The following is a 14,108-nucleotide window of genomic DNA, read 5'->3' on the forward strand; positions in this document are numbered from 1 at the left end:
TTTTGTAAGCATGCCGTCTCATGGGCTAGAACTCTCGAGGCCTCTGCCTCTCTGTAACCATATTTTTGTATCAATATAGGAGTAGACAAATTAAAATAAAAAATAAAAAAATAGAAAAATTAAAAAAAAATAATTATTTTATATTTTGATTTTTTTTTGAAATGTAAGTTTGATCGATAGTGGAAATAAGATCAATAACCCTGAGGCATCCAAAATCTTAAAATTTTCACCAAATTTTATAGAAATTCCACCCAAATTTCCATTAACTATTTCGTTAATAAACCTGCATATTTAAAATTCAATTTGTAATTTAAATAATTAATGCAAAATTTTTTACTCTCGCTCACCCTAATTTATAAAATTACAATGCTTAAAACGCAAATTTCTAGAGCAGGGCTATAAAAGGCTACAGACGCTTAAACCCTACACAGGGTTTTAGTTCCGGAGATATTTGTGTTTGTAATGTCTCTGTTTTATGTTGTCCGCAGGGCAGCCTCCTCTCTAGCACCAAAGGCTTTCAGAGCCTTAAAGCATCAGAGGCTCATCGTTTCGGCCACTGGGTCTGCATTTCAAAGCTGTTGCAGGAAAGAAACAATCAAGGGAACACCATGGGTTTCCAGTCGCGCGGCTACTTCAATTGCAGTCTGTGCGAAATCGAACGAAAACCTAGTGGAAATGCTCGAAGACGAGATTCAGTGTGCGCTTGAATCGGACCCTCCCACCGAGGTAAAGTAAAAGCAAAACTTCTAAGAGCTTATGATCTTGCTATGAAGTTTTGCATATGCTCATAATTCCTTTGTACTGAATGCGTTTACAGGATCCTAAACCCCCGGGCACCATTCCCTGGGAGATCGAAGACATACTGGGCAATCAGGCGGTTATTTTGCGGAAGAAACATGGTAATGAGGATATAAAAGTTGAAGTTATGCCAGGGGACATGGGTGACGAGGAGGAGGAGGAGGACGAAGAAGATAGGGACAGTGATATCGCTTCTGTTGAACCCCATGTTTATCTAACAGTCACTATTTCTAAAGGAGAAGGTCCTTTCCTCGAGTTTATTTGCACTGGGTATGCCAAAGAGGTTTCAATCGATGCCATGGCCTTCAAACATCCACAGAAAAAGGCATCAGATGAAGGAGATCGAATTCCATACGATGGACCTGACTTCAAGTGAGTATCATGATGCCTTATCTGTCTTTTTGCTTTTATTTTTTTTCTATCATTTTAGTCTTCTCAGGGTTTAAAGGGTCTTTGGGGTCGGGCTATCACATTTCTTCCGGTTTAATGGCTTAGATTTTCAACTCTTCTGGCTTGAAGGATTTGAGTTTTCAGGGTTTTGGGGTTTAGAGCTTTGAAACTTTAGGCTTTTGAGAGTTGGTTTAAATATATAAATATTCGGTTTATTGATTGGATCTTATGTTTATTCGGTTGTAGCGATTTGGATGAGTGTTTACAGAAGGCCCTTCAAAAATACCTGGAAGTTCGAGGCATCAAGCCCGTTCTAACAAATTATCTGAGCGAATATGTGATAAACAAGGAACGGAAGGAAAATATCAATTGGTTGAAAACTGTTAAGGAATATATTGAAAAGTAGAACGTAATTGATATCTCTGTTTTGGTAGGCTATTATGGATCAGCCACAAGAAAGGATAATTGTGCATCAGTCAACAAAATTGACTGATCTTGGAGTGCAGAGGAGAATGGCAGAGGTCAGTTGCCTGCAATGGGGGAGAACACTAGGTTTTTTAGTGTTATCTTCCTATGTACTATTCTAGACAACTCTCCAGTCCTCTGTTATAATGTTATTGCTGAGGTGGTCATTTGAAAAAATGTTATATGGGGAATGGTAGCCTACTTTGAATGTTATTTGTCACGGATGAATGTATTTTTGTGTTAGAACATATAATTTAGTAAGCACTTTGTTTTGTATCCTTTAAACCTTTTTGGTTTGCATAAAATTTTATTTTATGTGCGTGCATTCATGGATGTGAGCCCAACGATAGTTTTTCCTATTGATTTTGTTAGTTAATGGGTTTGAATATGTTTTGGAAGATAAAATTTTGTGTTATGTGTGATAATATTTCTCAACTTGTGTCAGGAATTATCTGTTACACTGTTTTTATACTTTTGATTTATGAATAGGCTAGTCCTGGATCCGTGTTCAATTCATTGTGCAATGTGAACTTGTGGATCTTGTGTTCATAAAGTGATATTGTGTGAACATGTTAATCTCATTCTCTTCAATTTTAGTACAGTGTTTTATTTTTTATATTCTTTGAATTCCACTTACTTATCTTGTAAATCCTTATTCATTTTAGTATGCAGATAGATTGTGAAAGTTCAAGTAATTAATGTTTTTGAGGACATGCACATCTTGAGAAATCTACCGGGTACTTTCCCTCATTTTGAGGATGATACTTGTTAACCTTTAAATCAGTTGGTTGCAGTTAAACTTATAACCTTGCAAGGACATTAAGTGAGGCCCACAATATTGACAAAGGTAGGCAGCCTGGGGACTTGACTCTGCGATCTTTTACTTGTAATTCACAACACTCAACTGCCCAAGTTAACGTACTGGGCCACTTTGAGGCAGTTGTTAATTTGAATGCTTTTATTGAAGGATGTTGAGTTTGGACTCTGAATTATTCTGTTTTGATATATATGCTTTAGATATAAAGATTCCATATGCTTGACTGGTATCTTAGAGATCGAAATTTGAGGGTCAAGCTTTTCTCAGATGGTTCCATTTTCATATATGGTTAATCGATGAGGAGGAGATCAGGAATAAATGGCTATGGGAGGAAACCTACATAGCATATTCACTTATTTAAGAGAAAAACTTTCAAGGGAAGATGAGTTTTAATGACAATCTTTTTCAGCAGTTTTAGTCTTCATCATCAGAGTCAACACCAATGAGGAGAGTAATTTTATCAATATCTAAGCTTCCTGACTAGTAAAATGATCAGAGCACTGATCATGCTCATATATGCACAATTTCTTCTTCCTTCAGAAATATATCAGAGGTTCTCTACTGAAACGTTTATATGACTTTATGGTTCCTCTTTCGGGAATCTGCACTATGAACGCTGCAACTATTAAGGCAATTTTACCTATTTAATTGTCACAACTGCAAAAGTGCCAATTTTCCAGTAGATTGAACTGAAATGTACTTGTGCACTCTTGCAACCTAGAAAGGGGTGCAGAAACTTATTTCATGTTTAAAAGTGGGGAAATCAACACTTCGATTTCAATGTGCAGTTATTAATGAGAAAATTGGCATTTGGATTTCAATTTGCACCTGAATGAGAAAATTGCCATTTGGATTTAGGTGTGCATTCATCTAGTTCATTAAAAAGGTTTATACTTATATGACTGAAATATGTATAGATTTTATTAACCAAAAAGTATCGTACAAACAGAGCATGCCCGGAACTACAATATTTTTCGGCAATGAGTATTTGAATAGGAAGCTTTAAAGTTTGCGTATTAGATCCCAAAAAAATTGTCTCATAGCAAATGTTATTGCAAGTTACAAATGCGAATTACTTACAGCCCCATAGCAATATGGCATAGCAAGTGAATGCCACAACTTAGCTTTAGTTTATTATTAGATACTTTTCAATTGTATTAAGTTTTAACATCGGGCACATTAGAGGTTTACGAAAAAGCTTAGATTTCTCTGTAGTTTGAGCTGTTGTCTATTGGTAAAGGTGTGGAGGTTTGTCACAATTGATAAATTTTTTCAAATGTTGATGGATTGCATTAATATCACACATTATAGGTCTACCAAAGAGCTCATACTTCGTAGTTTGGGCTTCTGGTTTATTGATTAAGGTATGGAGGTTTGTCACCGTTTAATATTTTCCAAATGTTATTTGATAGATTGCATTAACATCAGGTAGAGGTATGCGAAAACAAATTCAGATATTGTTGTGGTTTGGGCTTGCGGTTTACTGATAACTGTGTGGAGCTTTGTCGCAGTTGAACCATGTTTTGTGTCTCCACCCTGCTGCAGTTTTATAGTGGAATCCTTCGAGTGACATCCTCTAGAGAGTCGTAATCCCACTCAAGTAAAAACGGGGGTTTTTGTTAACCATGAGATAAATCTGAAAAAAAAATTCATTTTTGTAATCCCCATGTCCTGCCAATTCAACAAAAAACAAATATCAACCAGAGCCACTGGGTTGCAGAGTCATTGCATTTTCTTGTTTTAAAGAGGCACAACGACAATGTGAATATAAGATGTCCAAGAAAAATAGTATTGAAGAAGAAAATTGCAAAGTAGAGATGGTAGAACTCTCGAAAGTAAATTTCAAACATGAAAATGATGCAACATACAAGCATACTGAGCTAAATAGCCATGCCATCAACAACCATGGAATCTTGAATCTGGTGCCATTCTTGTAACTCTCGAATCTGGCGTGTTTCTTTGTAAAGAAGTCGAATGGGGATGTTATTTTTAATATAATTTGGAATCCAATGCACTATTCTTATATCAAAATTGAAAAGTAGAGATGGTAGAACTCTCGAAAGTAAATTTCAAATATGAAAATGATGCAACATACAAGCATACTGAGCTAAATAGGCATGTCATGAACAACTATGGAATCTCGAATCTGGTCTTTCTTGTAACTCTCAAATCTGGTCTTTCTTTGTAAAGGAGTTGAATGAGGATGTTATTTTTAATATAATTTGGAATCCAATGCACTATTCTTATCTCATTTGATTTTTTAGGCATATTGGATCCTAGTAATTATGTTATAGTTTTAATGGATACTGAACTAAAGGAAGTGTTATTTGGAGTCTTTTTTGTTATTTTAAAGTTGAACAGGTGGTTACCTGAATCATTTGACTTGCAGAGAACATTGGATCATAGAAGCTCTATTACAGTTATTAGGGGGAACAAACAACATAGGAAAAATTTCTCACCCCAAAACCACCATGAAAATATAAAGACAATAAAAAATAATGTCAAGGAGTATATTATACTAGTTTTGAGTTTAGTCTTGGAGTATCCACAGTGATAACTATATTTGTCAACTAACCATATTAATTAATTAGTTAATTAATTGAATAGTTTTTTTTTGTTTGTAAACTTGGTAGTACTTTCTCTATTTATATTAGCTAACCATAATCAAGTTTTTCCAATAGTAACAGGTGGACTCAACCTGCTCGTAGGAAACCAGGTTGGCCACCTGTCAGTGTTAAAAGCTGTCCAAAATTTAAATAAGTCTTTTTCTATCATCCTTACAACATTGTCTATTTTATCTATACTGAATATCATCTTTGAAAAGTAAAAGCTACTCCGTATGAAAACAAAAACTTATTTGTAACTCTTGTTTTACTCCTTGTCTGAGGACTCCACGGGGGTTGGGGCTTTAGCACTGGATCCCAGCGTATCACTTCTCTCCATGTTTTGTAGACTTTGCTCGATTTTGCTTAGTGCTAGGTTGTTTCGATATGTTTGAATCTGAATTGCTGTTATCTCTCTGAGGAGATATGCTCTGTTGGGTTCTTACACTTTGGTTTCCTCTTGTGCCACCTGTTCTTTGTTTACTCCCTGTTCTTTGTTAGGAGTCATGGCTCTGGCCACTACATTTTTCATGACTCAGTATCGCTGGATCGTTTGTCTGAATAGAGTGTGGCGGTTGCGGGTGTTCCCGGGTCTTGTACCATGTCTTCCCATTCTTTTGTGGAAATATCTTGGTCGTTGATACTGTCATTTAGTTCTCTCTCCCAACCTGCTATTTGCGCTTTGACCTCGAGTGGATTACTTGCCATGTACGCATCGATAAGGGTCTTTATATGTTCCTGTCCCGTATTTCTGCCTCTCTTGTGTTGGTCTCTGCTGGAGGTTCCCACCCCCTCGACGGTTTGTTTCCCTACTTTGCCTGCTCCTCTGTTGCTCTTCTTAGCCACTTTTTTTCCGTCTCTCGCCATTCTTGCGTTGTCTCGGTTGCAGTTTTCTTCGCCCAATTCGCTTTCCTCTGTGTGCTTGCTTGCCTTCACACTATACTGGACGCAGATTATAATTAAACCTAAAACAATACCATAAGAAGTATCAGTAGTCTGAAGGTATACTTCCCATTCTGTCTTGTATTTAAGTGTTTCGTGTTTGGTCTCTCGCTTAAGTCTTGACGGCTTGAGTTTTTTTTTTCATTTCCCCAAGATTCCCCTTTGACAGTGCTTGGGTTAGCTTTTTGCAGCCTCTCAATTCTTCTTCTCTCAGATTCATCTCTCCCCGTTTACCCTCACTCAGATGGTTTACCTTAGAAGACCTATCGGGGAGTCTACAAAGGGAGACCATGTCCTTCTTCTAAACTGCACGAGGTTTTTTCATTCACCTCTCGAAAGTCTTCGCTCTAATTGAGCCCCTAGTTATCCTCTCAGTTTTACTCTGGATATTCCAGTTAGGTTTCTCAGCGGCCCAGGTGTCCCTTGTCTTAGCTACTGTGGCCTCCAGGGTAGTTTCCTCTCTATACCAGCTACCTAAATTATCCCCTCCGTGCCTCAGGAGCCACCTGGCCGGAGTTATATTCCTTTTGCCTTCTTCCTTACCAAGTTCTCTCTTCTCTCCCTGGCCTCCCTCCTTCCCTCTCTGCACTTTCTTCAAGGGTGTTTCTTTATCTTTTGCTTCTCTCTCCCTTTCATCCTCGTTCCTGACCTAGATAGTGTTCTAGGAGACCCTGGTTCTGACTCTTTCTGAGTCCTGACTTTCCCAGGTCTCTTTCCCTAGTACCATTGAATTTGGCATTACTGTAATTTTGATGTTAAGGAAATGGAGGAATACATACCGTCGACTTGAGTTGACGCAGTTGCATCCACCGACCTGCATCCTCGTCCTGCGTCCACCACCTTTCGCTGCTCTTACCCTCGCTCTCTCTTTCTGCATGCAACCATCTTCTTTCTCTCTTACCTTTTGTTTTAACTCGCTGTCCCTGCTGCCTTTCGTCACACCTCCCACCTGTCCTCCTAATTTTCTCGCCGCCCTTTTCCTCATTCCTACTCCTCGGAATGATGGCCCTCTGTCACTTCCAGCTCTGTCCCTCATTAACTCCCTCGTGCCTTTGGCTGCTCCTGCCGTGGGTTCTTCTCTATATTCCTGCCACTTGCTGGCATCAATCTGCCCGCTCTCTCGCTGGCTCCCATGCCTTCCTCTCTGCCTTCCCTTCGCAACCACACCTGTCTTCTTTCGGGGCTTTCTCCCTCCCTGCCCTGTCCTTCTACCTGCCCTTCCTGTTGTCCTCTTCCTCCGCATCCCGATGTGTTCTCTGTCCTTGCGCTCGAGTGGATGGTCCTTGACATCTCCACTTCCCATCGCTGCTGGCCCACCTCCTCTTCTCTGTCACACCCCGATCAGGGGTAATTGAATAGATTTTATATAATTAAATTTTTTATTTTTATTTATAATAATTATTAACAAGGTTAAAGGCTTTTATTATAATCTTTTAATAAATTGTTTTTAATTTTATTGTTATTAATAGATTTTATATCAGATGATGTAATTAATTAATTGAATAGATTTATATAATTAATTTTTTTTCCTAATTATTATATTTTTAAATCTAAAAGAAATCAATTAGTTAATTAATTAATAGTTAGTTAATTATTATATTATACTCGTGTTTTAATAGTTACAACATTTAATTTGTGAAGTCAAAGAAGAAGAATACATGGAGGCTAATGCAATGTTGCCTTGAAATTGCCTTTGCTTTTGCAAAATGTGAATAAATGGAGGCTAATGCAGTGTTACCTTGAAATTGCCTTTGCTTTTGCAAAATGTGATAGATCATGGGATCCATTAGACTCACATTGAAAGGTAAACCATTTCAGAAGAATATAGGACAATTTTTTCAAAATTACAATTGTAATTTAGAATCTGATAGGAAGAGCTTGCTTTAAAAAATGCAATAATTAACATGCTATAGAAAAGGCGGCAGGCCACATTTGAAAGATGTCAGTTTATTCCAATGTAATGAATTACAATGAGGATGTGAACTCTCAACCATAATAAACAATTTATTCTTTTACCAAATCCTTGACATTTCTCTATAAATTCCTATTCAAACTATTTGACATATTCAAACTATTTGACATGGCAAAGGTCTTGTTATTATAAGTTGAACTATACCAAAAATATGTATGTTTTCCAAAATATATCAAAAAGTCATGCTTTGTAGCAAAATTGAATCACTATCAACATAATCACAAGCTAGAGTTTTATGCTCCAAATAATATTCAAAGATAGAATTTGCATATATCTAAAAATATGTTCTTTTGCAATTCTGAAATACCTAAGTGACTTCCCTGGTTTAAAACAACAAAATAAAGTGAACAATGGTAGCACAACTATTAGAAGTAGAATTTTGATTATATTGAGGGGTCGGGGATGTGGAGAGGAATCACTATAATGGTATATTTTAACAATTATTAAAAGTATACAACAATTCAAACCATTCAACAATTAATCACGTAAGCCACATATAGGAACACCGAATGTATGTGGAAACCCATGAAGAGAGAAAACTACAAAACTTATGTCAGAATATTGTTGTAAGCTTCACCCTATTGTTACATCAACTTGACTAGCACAAAGAGTGTCAAGCCCACGAGTTGGTGGTTGGTGTGCGATGAGTTGGGTGGGCGCGCCCCCGGTTAAGCGTGACGAGCCGGGTGTGCGATGAGTTAGTAAGCGGGCGAGTTGGTTGCGACGAGTTGGGTGGGCGCTCTCCCGGTTAAACGCAACAAGCCTGGTGTGTGATGAGTTGGTGAGCGGGCGAGTCGGTTGTGACGATGGGACGAGTTGGAGAAGTGCGACGAGTTGAAGTGGTCGGTTAAAGGCGCCCGAAGCATGAGCGCGACGAGCCAACGGAGGGTCGAAAAATCGAAATTCGGCTAAGTGTGCGAAGTTATGACGATGGAATTATATCATGCGAAGTTGGGCATGTGGACTAGTGGGGCGGCGACATGGGCGAGCCAACGTAACGATGGGATGCGGTTGGCTGAACTGGTAGGTCGGCCTAGGCAGGCCAACCTAGGGCATATTCGTGCGGAGGCATATACAAAAGCAAACGCATGGAGATGAAGAGAATCAAGTTTTGGAGTTCATAAGTTCAACCACCAAGTGCGAAGTGCCAAGGAATTGGACGAGATGAGGAGGTGGGCAGGTGAACAAGGTAAGGTGCAGGCGGCTCTTGACCGCAACACTAAACCAAGGAGCCGAAGTCGCAGAAATAGTTATCGCAGGCACAAGGTGGGCACTCTGCTCGACGGGCGAGTTGCACTGAATGATCGAAGGGTCGACAGTGCGGAACAAGTCTGTGGTGCAGTTGGGTGGTTCTGCGGTGCGGTGAACAGGTTGGCAGGGGGTCTGTGGTAGACACGGAAAATTTCAGGGGCGAATGTTTGACTTTTGGTGAAATTAAGGGGTTTTAAATTTTTAGTGGGCGAATATTTTGTATCATAGTACATTTTTACAAATCGCCTCAAATAGCCCACCTTATTTTAAGGGAGAGGATAAAGAAGGTAAATATAGCGCTTGAAATTAAGAGTTACAACCTTCCACTCGCCCTAATTTTCAACAATAGGTTTTATTTAAGTGAATCCTATGGGCCAAATACCATATTTATAAAAGAGGTATGGTAAATTAATAAAAATATAAATGAATGAGAGGTATGGTAAATAAATAAAACATTTTTTTATATTTACTCCATAAGTCACCTTATATACATGCATGGGTGTAAACAAATAAAAATAAAAATAAAAGTAAAGTGGAGGTATGGTAAATAAATAAAACCTCTTTTTATACTTACTCAAAAGGTATGGTAAATAAATAAAAATATAAATAAACTAGACGTATGGTAAATAAATAAAACCTCTTTTTATATTTAGTCCATAATCCTCTTTCTATTTATGAAGGTTCAAAAAAGAGGTTTTATTTAAGTGAATCCTATGGGCCAAATACCATATTTGTAAAAAAGGTATGGTAAATTAATAAAATTATAAATAAACTAGATGTATGGTAAACAAATAAAATGTTTTTTTATATTTGCTCCATAAAATGGCATATGGTATTGACCCATAGTATTCACATGGAATGTAGCCTATTTAAATGGGGGAATTAAACTAGCATAGATCCATCTTTACTCTGGATCTACTAAGCCCCGAGAGGTATCAAATATCGTGATATGCAAACTAGAATAGAGTGAAAAAATATTTGATCCCTCTCGGGCCTTGGTGGATCAAGAGTAAAAATGGATGTTGTAATTTAATGTATGTTAAACATTTTAACTTGGTTAAAATAAAAAATAAAATAAAAATCAATTATTAATTTTATTAATTTTTATAAATTAATAATAGTAATTTTTAAGCTTCAGGTTTATGATAACCCATGGTAATACCATGGTATTCATGTGAGCATAGACTATTTAAAGGGGAAATTCTATCATCTTAGATCCATCTTAATTCTGGGTCTACCAAGTGCTCAGAGGGATAAATATATTTCATCCCCCTAAGAGTGGTAGATGTGGAGTTAAGATGGATATAAGTTGGTTTTTATAATAATGAAGATATTAAACAGACTTAGGAAATTATATTGTAAAAACATCTTAAGGTGAATGGTTAAAGCTACATTTAGTCACTTCACAAAATTTAGTAAAAAATACCAATATCTGCATTAATATTGGTTTTTAACTTTTTATGATATAACAAAAGAAAATTCAAAACAATGAAACCTTATCACTCTTTCCGCATCACCCTTGCAGAAGATTTCTCACCATTTTCAAACATTCTCAATATGATATCTTCATGAAAAAGTTTAGGTACTGATGTTGGATTAGTTGTTTGAAAAATAAGTTGGTTTGTACAACCTTTCATCTTCTGTGCTATTCTTAGTTTGTCCTTATGATCTGTAGGGGTTGGAGCCACTGCACCATATTTTCCTAAAAGGTAGAGATTGTTCACCAAAAAAGAAATTAATCTACACGTTACAATGTTGTTAAAAAATGCGAGACCTATGAGGGTAGTGAATTATGCTAATAAGCAATATAGATTGGAAGAGACATAATTAAATTTTATTATTTAATTGAAGATTTCCAATTAAAATAATAATAAATTTATATTTATATATTCATGTATTGATTGGAAGGATTCTCACAATGGTCACTTCTTTCAATTAGATCCCCTTCAAGCCCTTGGGATACCTAATATTTTCTTATATAATATAGTTGGGGCTTGCTACTTGTTGGCGTGTTGGGGTAAACAAACTTGATGTGTTTTGTTTTTGTTTTTGTTTTTGTTTTTTTTTGTTTTTTTGTTTTTTTTATCTCGCAGTTGGATTCTATGGAATAAGAAAGAAATTTGATAACTTGAAAAAAGTGGTAGCTTGACAAAAGTCGTAGAGAAAAGATTAATCTCTCCTACCTTGACAGAACTCATTATCAATATCAACACCTACAAGAACTTTGTTGTGGAATGTTATCAAAACTAATAGAAGGATATGAAAGAGTGTATTATAAGAACCTTGACAAACACAACCACTGAAACTTGAAACATTGTTTGTAGGAAGAGAAAATTATGTTTCTTTTTCCAAACATGTATGTTAGTATATTACAGTTTAATGAATATGTTTTCTTATTATCATATATGTTTTCATACTTTAACACAACATTCGCCAAGACTTCACAATGTTTTATTATTCAATAAAAGATTTGCCAAGATCTTACAAGATTTTATAATTCAGTGAAAGATTCTCCATCACTGTACAAGATAATATAATCTGGTGAGGGATTCGCCAAAAAAATTATATATATACATATTATATTATTGATAAAATCGCCTCCCATTTTTCCTATGTATCATGGGGATTAGTCCATTTATTATACATATAAATTTAGGGTGGTTCTTAAAATTTTCTCTGGTGGTAGAGCTGCACGACGGTGAGCTGCGACCGGGTAAAGGCACATGATGGTGCGGTGCAACAGGACTGTGGTCATGGTGGTCTGCGGTCGTAACTACAGAAGGGTGAACGAAAGTGCGGGCAAGTGCAGAACGGAAGGCTAAGCTGCAGGTGGTCGCCGGGTGGGTGGCATGTCGTGGGCAGGTCCGAATGGAGACACGAGTTGCGCTAAATGATCATGAATTGTTGAACAGTGTGACAGACGGTGGAACCCGTGGACGGTGAGTTGGTGTGAAGGGCGGCCCGAGGGTGGGTACCTCTGCGCGAAGAGCTGGGTGACCCGACTCGGCAAGGGCAGGTGCTCCGAACGGTGGTTCGGGTGGATCGAATGGTGCAGGTCGAGTTGCATGGTTTTGGACAGAAATTGAAAAGGGGAAATTTGGGGTTTCCTCTCAAACACTGTATTTATATATTTTATGAAAGATTGATATTATCATTTTGGGCAGACTCATATTCAGGGAGTTGCCCCTCCCATTAAAGATTTCCGCTGTGCATATGTGTAAATGGTAATAATAATGAAGAAGGTTAATTGAATGTTCCCGCTGTGTATATGAATGTAATACTTAGAAAGTGAAAAATAAACTAAGTATGGAATGTTAGGTGTAGTCCACACTTGTAAGTATTGTTGAAAAGAAAACAGGTGGTGGTGCCGCACCCTCTTACGAGCGGTTGAAAGATTACTGCCAAGGTAGGGGCATGACAGTTGGTATCAGAGGTTGATTCAATTGAACCAGGCTTACACGTGAAGTGTTACACTTCGTGATAGGTTTAGCAGAGGTGAAGCCTTCTGCTTGGGCCAAGTTGAACAACAAGACATGGTAGGTTTGGAAGAATGCCAAGGGAGGATCTTGCTGACCTTATATAGGTTGAAGCGGATGAAAGAAGAGAACCCACAAATTCGAGATGAACTTGAAGTCTTGGAAAGGAATGTTGAAGACAAACTTCTTCAACTTGGTTGGGCAATGGAGCAAGATGTAGCTGCAGATTGTGATGATGAAGAAGAGGAAGCCATGATGTATGAGGATGTTGCAAATATGACAACGATGGAAGAGGAATTTGAAATTGCTCAAGTTCGACCAGGATCACGCATTTTGCAGACATTGGTGGATGAGGATACTCACATGGAGGAGCCTCATGATGAAGTAAGTATTCCTATTATTACTTGTGTTTCATTAGAGCTTTTGGAGGATGGGCCATATGCAGGGAAGGGCAAAGTCAATTTGCTGATGCAGTGGAAGATCTTACCATGGATGTCTATGATGAGACCTTGTATGGAGAAGCAAGGACCATTGACTGTTGCAGAGCTTGTTGGGGCTGTTTGTGACCTTATGGCAGAAGGTGAAAATGCCCATGACAAGGGAGGAACATGATGATCATTGCAGAGGATGGTTCATGCTTTAGCCATATAGAGAATTGGCAAAGTGCCCGACATGACTCATGGAATGATTGGAAAGGGCACACATTTGGGTTTTGATGATACTTGGGTGGACTTCTCATGGCCGAGACCAAGAGGAAGTCTTGGTGGAACCTTTAGTGGGGGAGCTATGGTGGAAGGGACTCATATGAATTGATGATGATATATGTGGTTTGGGTGACTATGGGCACTAGACCTGGTTGCAGACTTGGATGAAGATGACCGATTATTGTGATGGGTCTACTTAGTTGGACAACATGGGCAACTTGAGTCATGGACATTGAGTTGGATAGATGGAGCATGGCAGTCTTATGCAGGAGCACTTGTAGAGATGTCACTTATGGGCATCCAATGAGGAGTGCCAAGGCAGTGATGTTGTGCGGATGGATTTGCTGGTGTGACATGGAGACTTTTACTTATGAGCCGATGGAGAGGTTGTGCACTTTTGTACAACAAGGCCATGGACTTGGTTGGATTTGTGAGTAGACTATGGAGCATTCCTACTACATGGAGAGTTGAGGCATCTTGCAAAGACCTTTGGGGCTGAGACATGTATGCTTGCTAGGATGTTGGTTGGAGATGATTCATGGAGCTTATGATGACATGAGATTGTTGTAGCTTTTGGGGACTTCATATTATAGTGGACTTGGAGGGTTTGATACATTGAGGAGCTGAGGTCAGTGACTTTGATGCAGAATGGGGTGCATACTTTTGAGGACATTTATGGGTGTGCTTGGA

The 14,108-nt window shown here is 38.0% G+C and overlaps 1 protein-coding gene across 1 annotated transcript; it reads left to right on the top strand.

Annotated features, from left to right (window-relative positions):
• The first annotated feature begins 384 nt into the window (after nucleotides 1-384).
• On the top strand, nucleotides 385-1,968 carry LOC149261342 (uncharacterized protein At2g39795, mitochondrial-like). Its single transcript, XM_089422019.1, has 3 exons — nucleotides 385-726; nucleotides 818-1,170; nucleotides 1,435-1,968. Exons 1-3 carry the CDS (start codon nucleotides 463-465, stop codon nucleotides 1,592-1,594), a joined length of 777 nt encoding a protein of 258 aa, XP_089278145.1. The 5' UTR covers nucleotides 385-462; the 3' UTR covers nucleotides 1,595-1,968.
• The last annotated feature ends 12,140 nt before the right edge of the window (nucleotides 1,969-14,108 follow it).

The sequence above is a fragment of the Pinus tabuliformis genome, chromosome 6 (assembly GCF_031772625.1).
Source record: "Pinus tabuliformis cultivar Carrire ecotype Pingquan chromosome 6, CPIR1, whole genome shotgun sequence".
NCBI lineage: Eukaryota > Viridiplantae > Streptophyta > Pinopsida > Pinales > Pinaceae > Pinus > Pinus tabuliformis.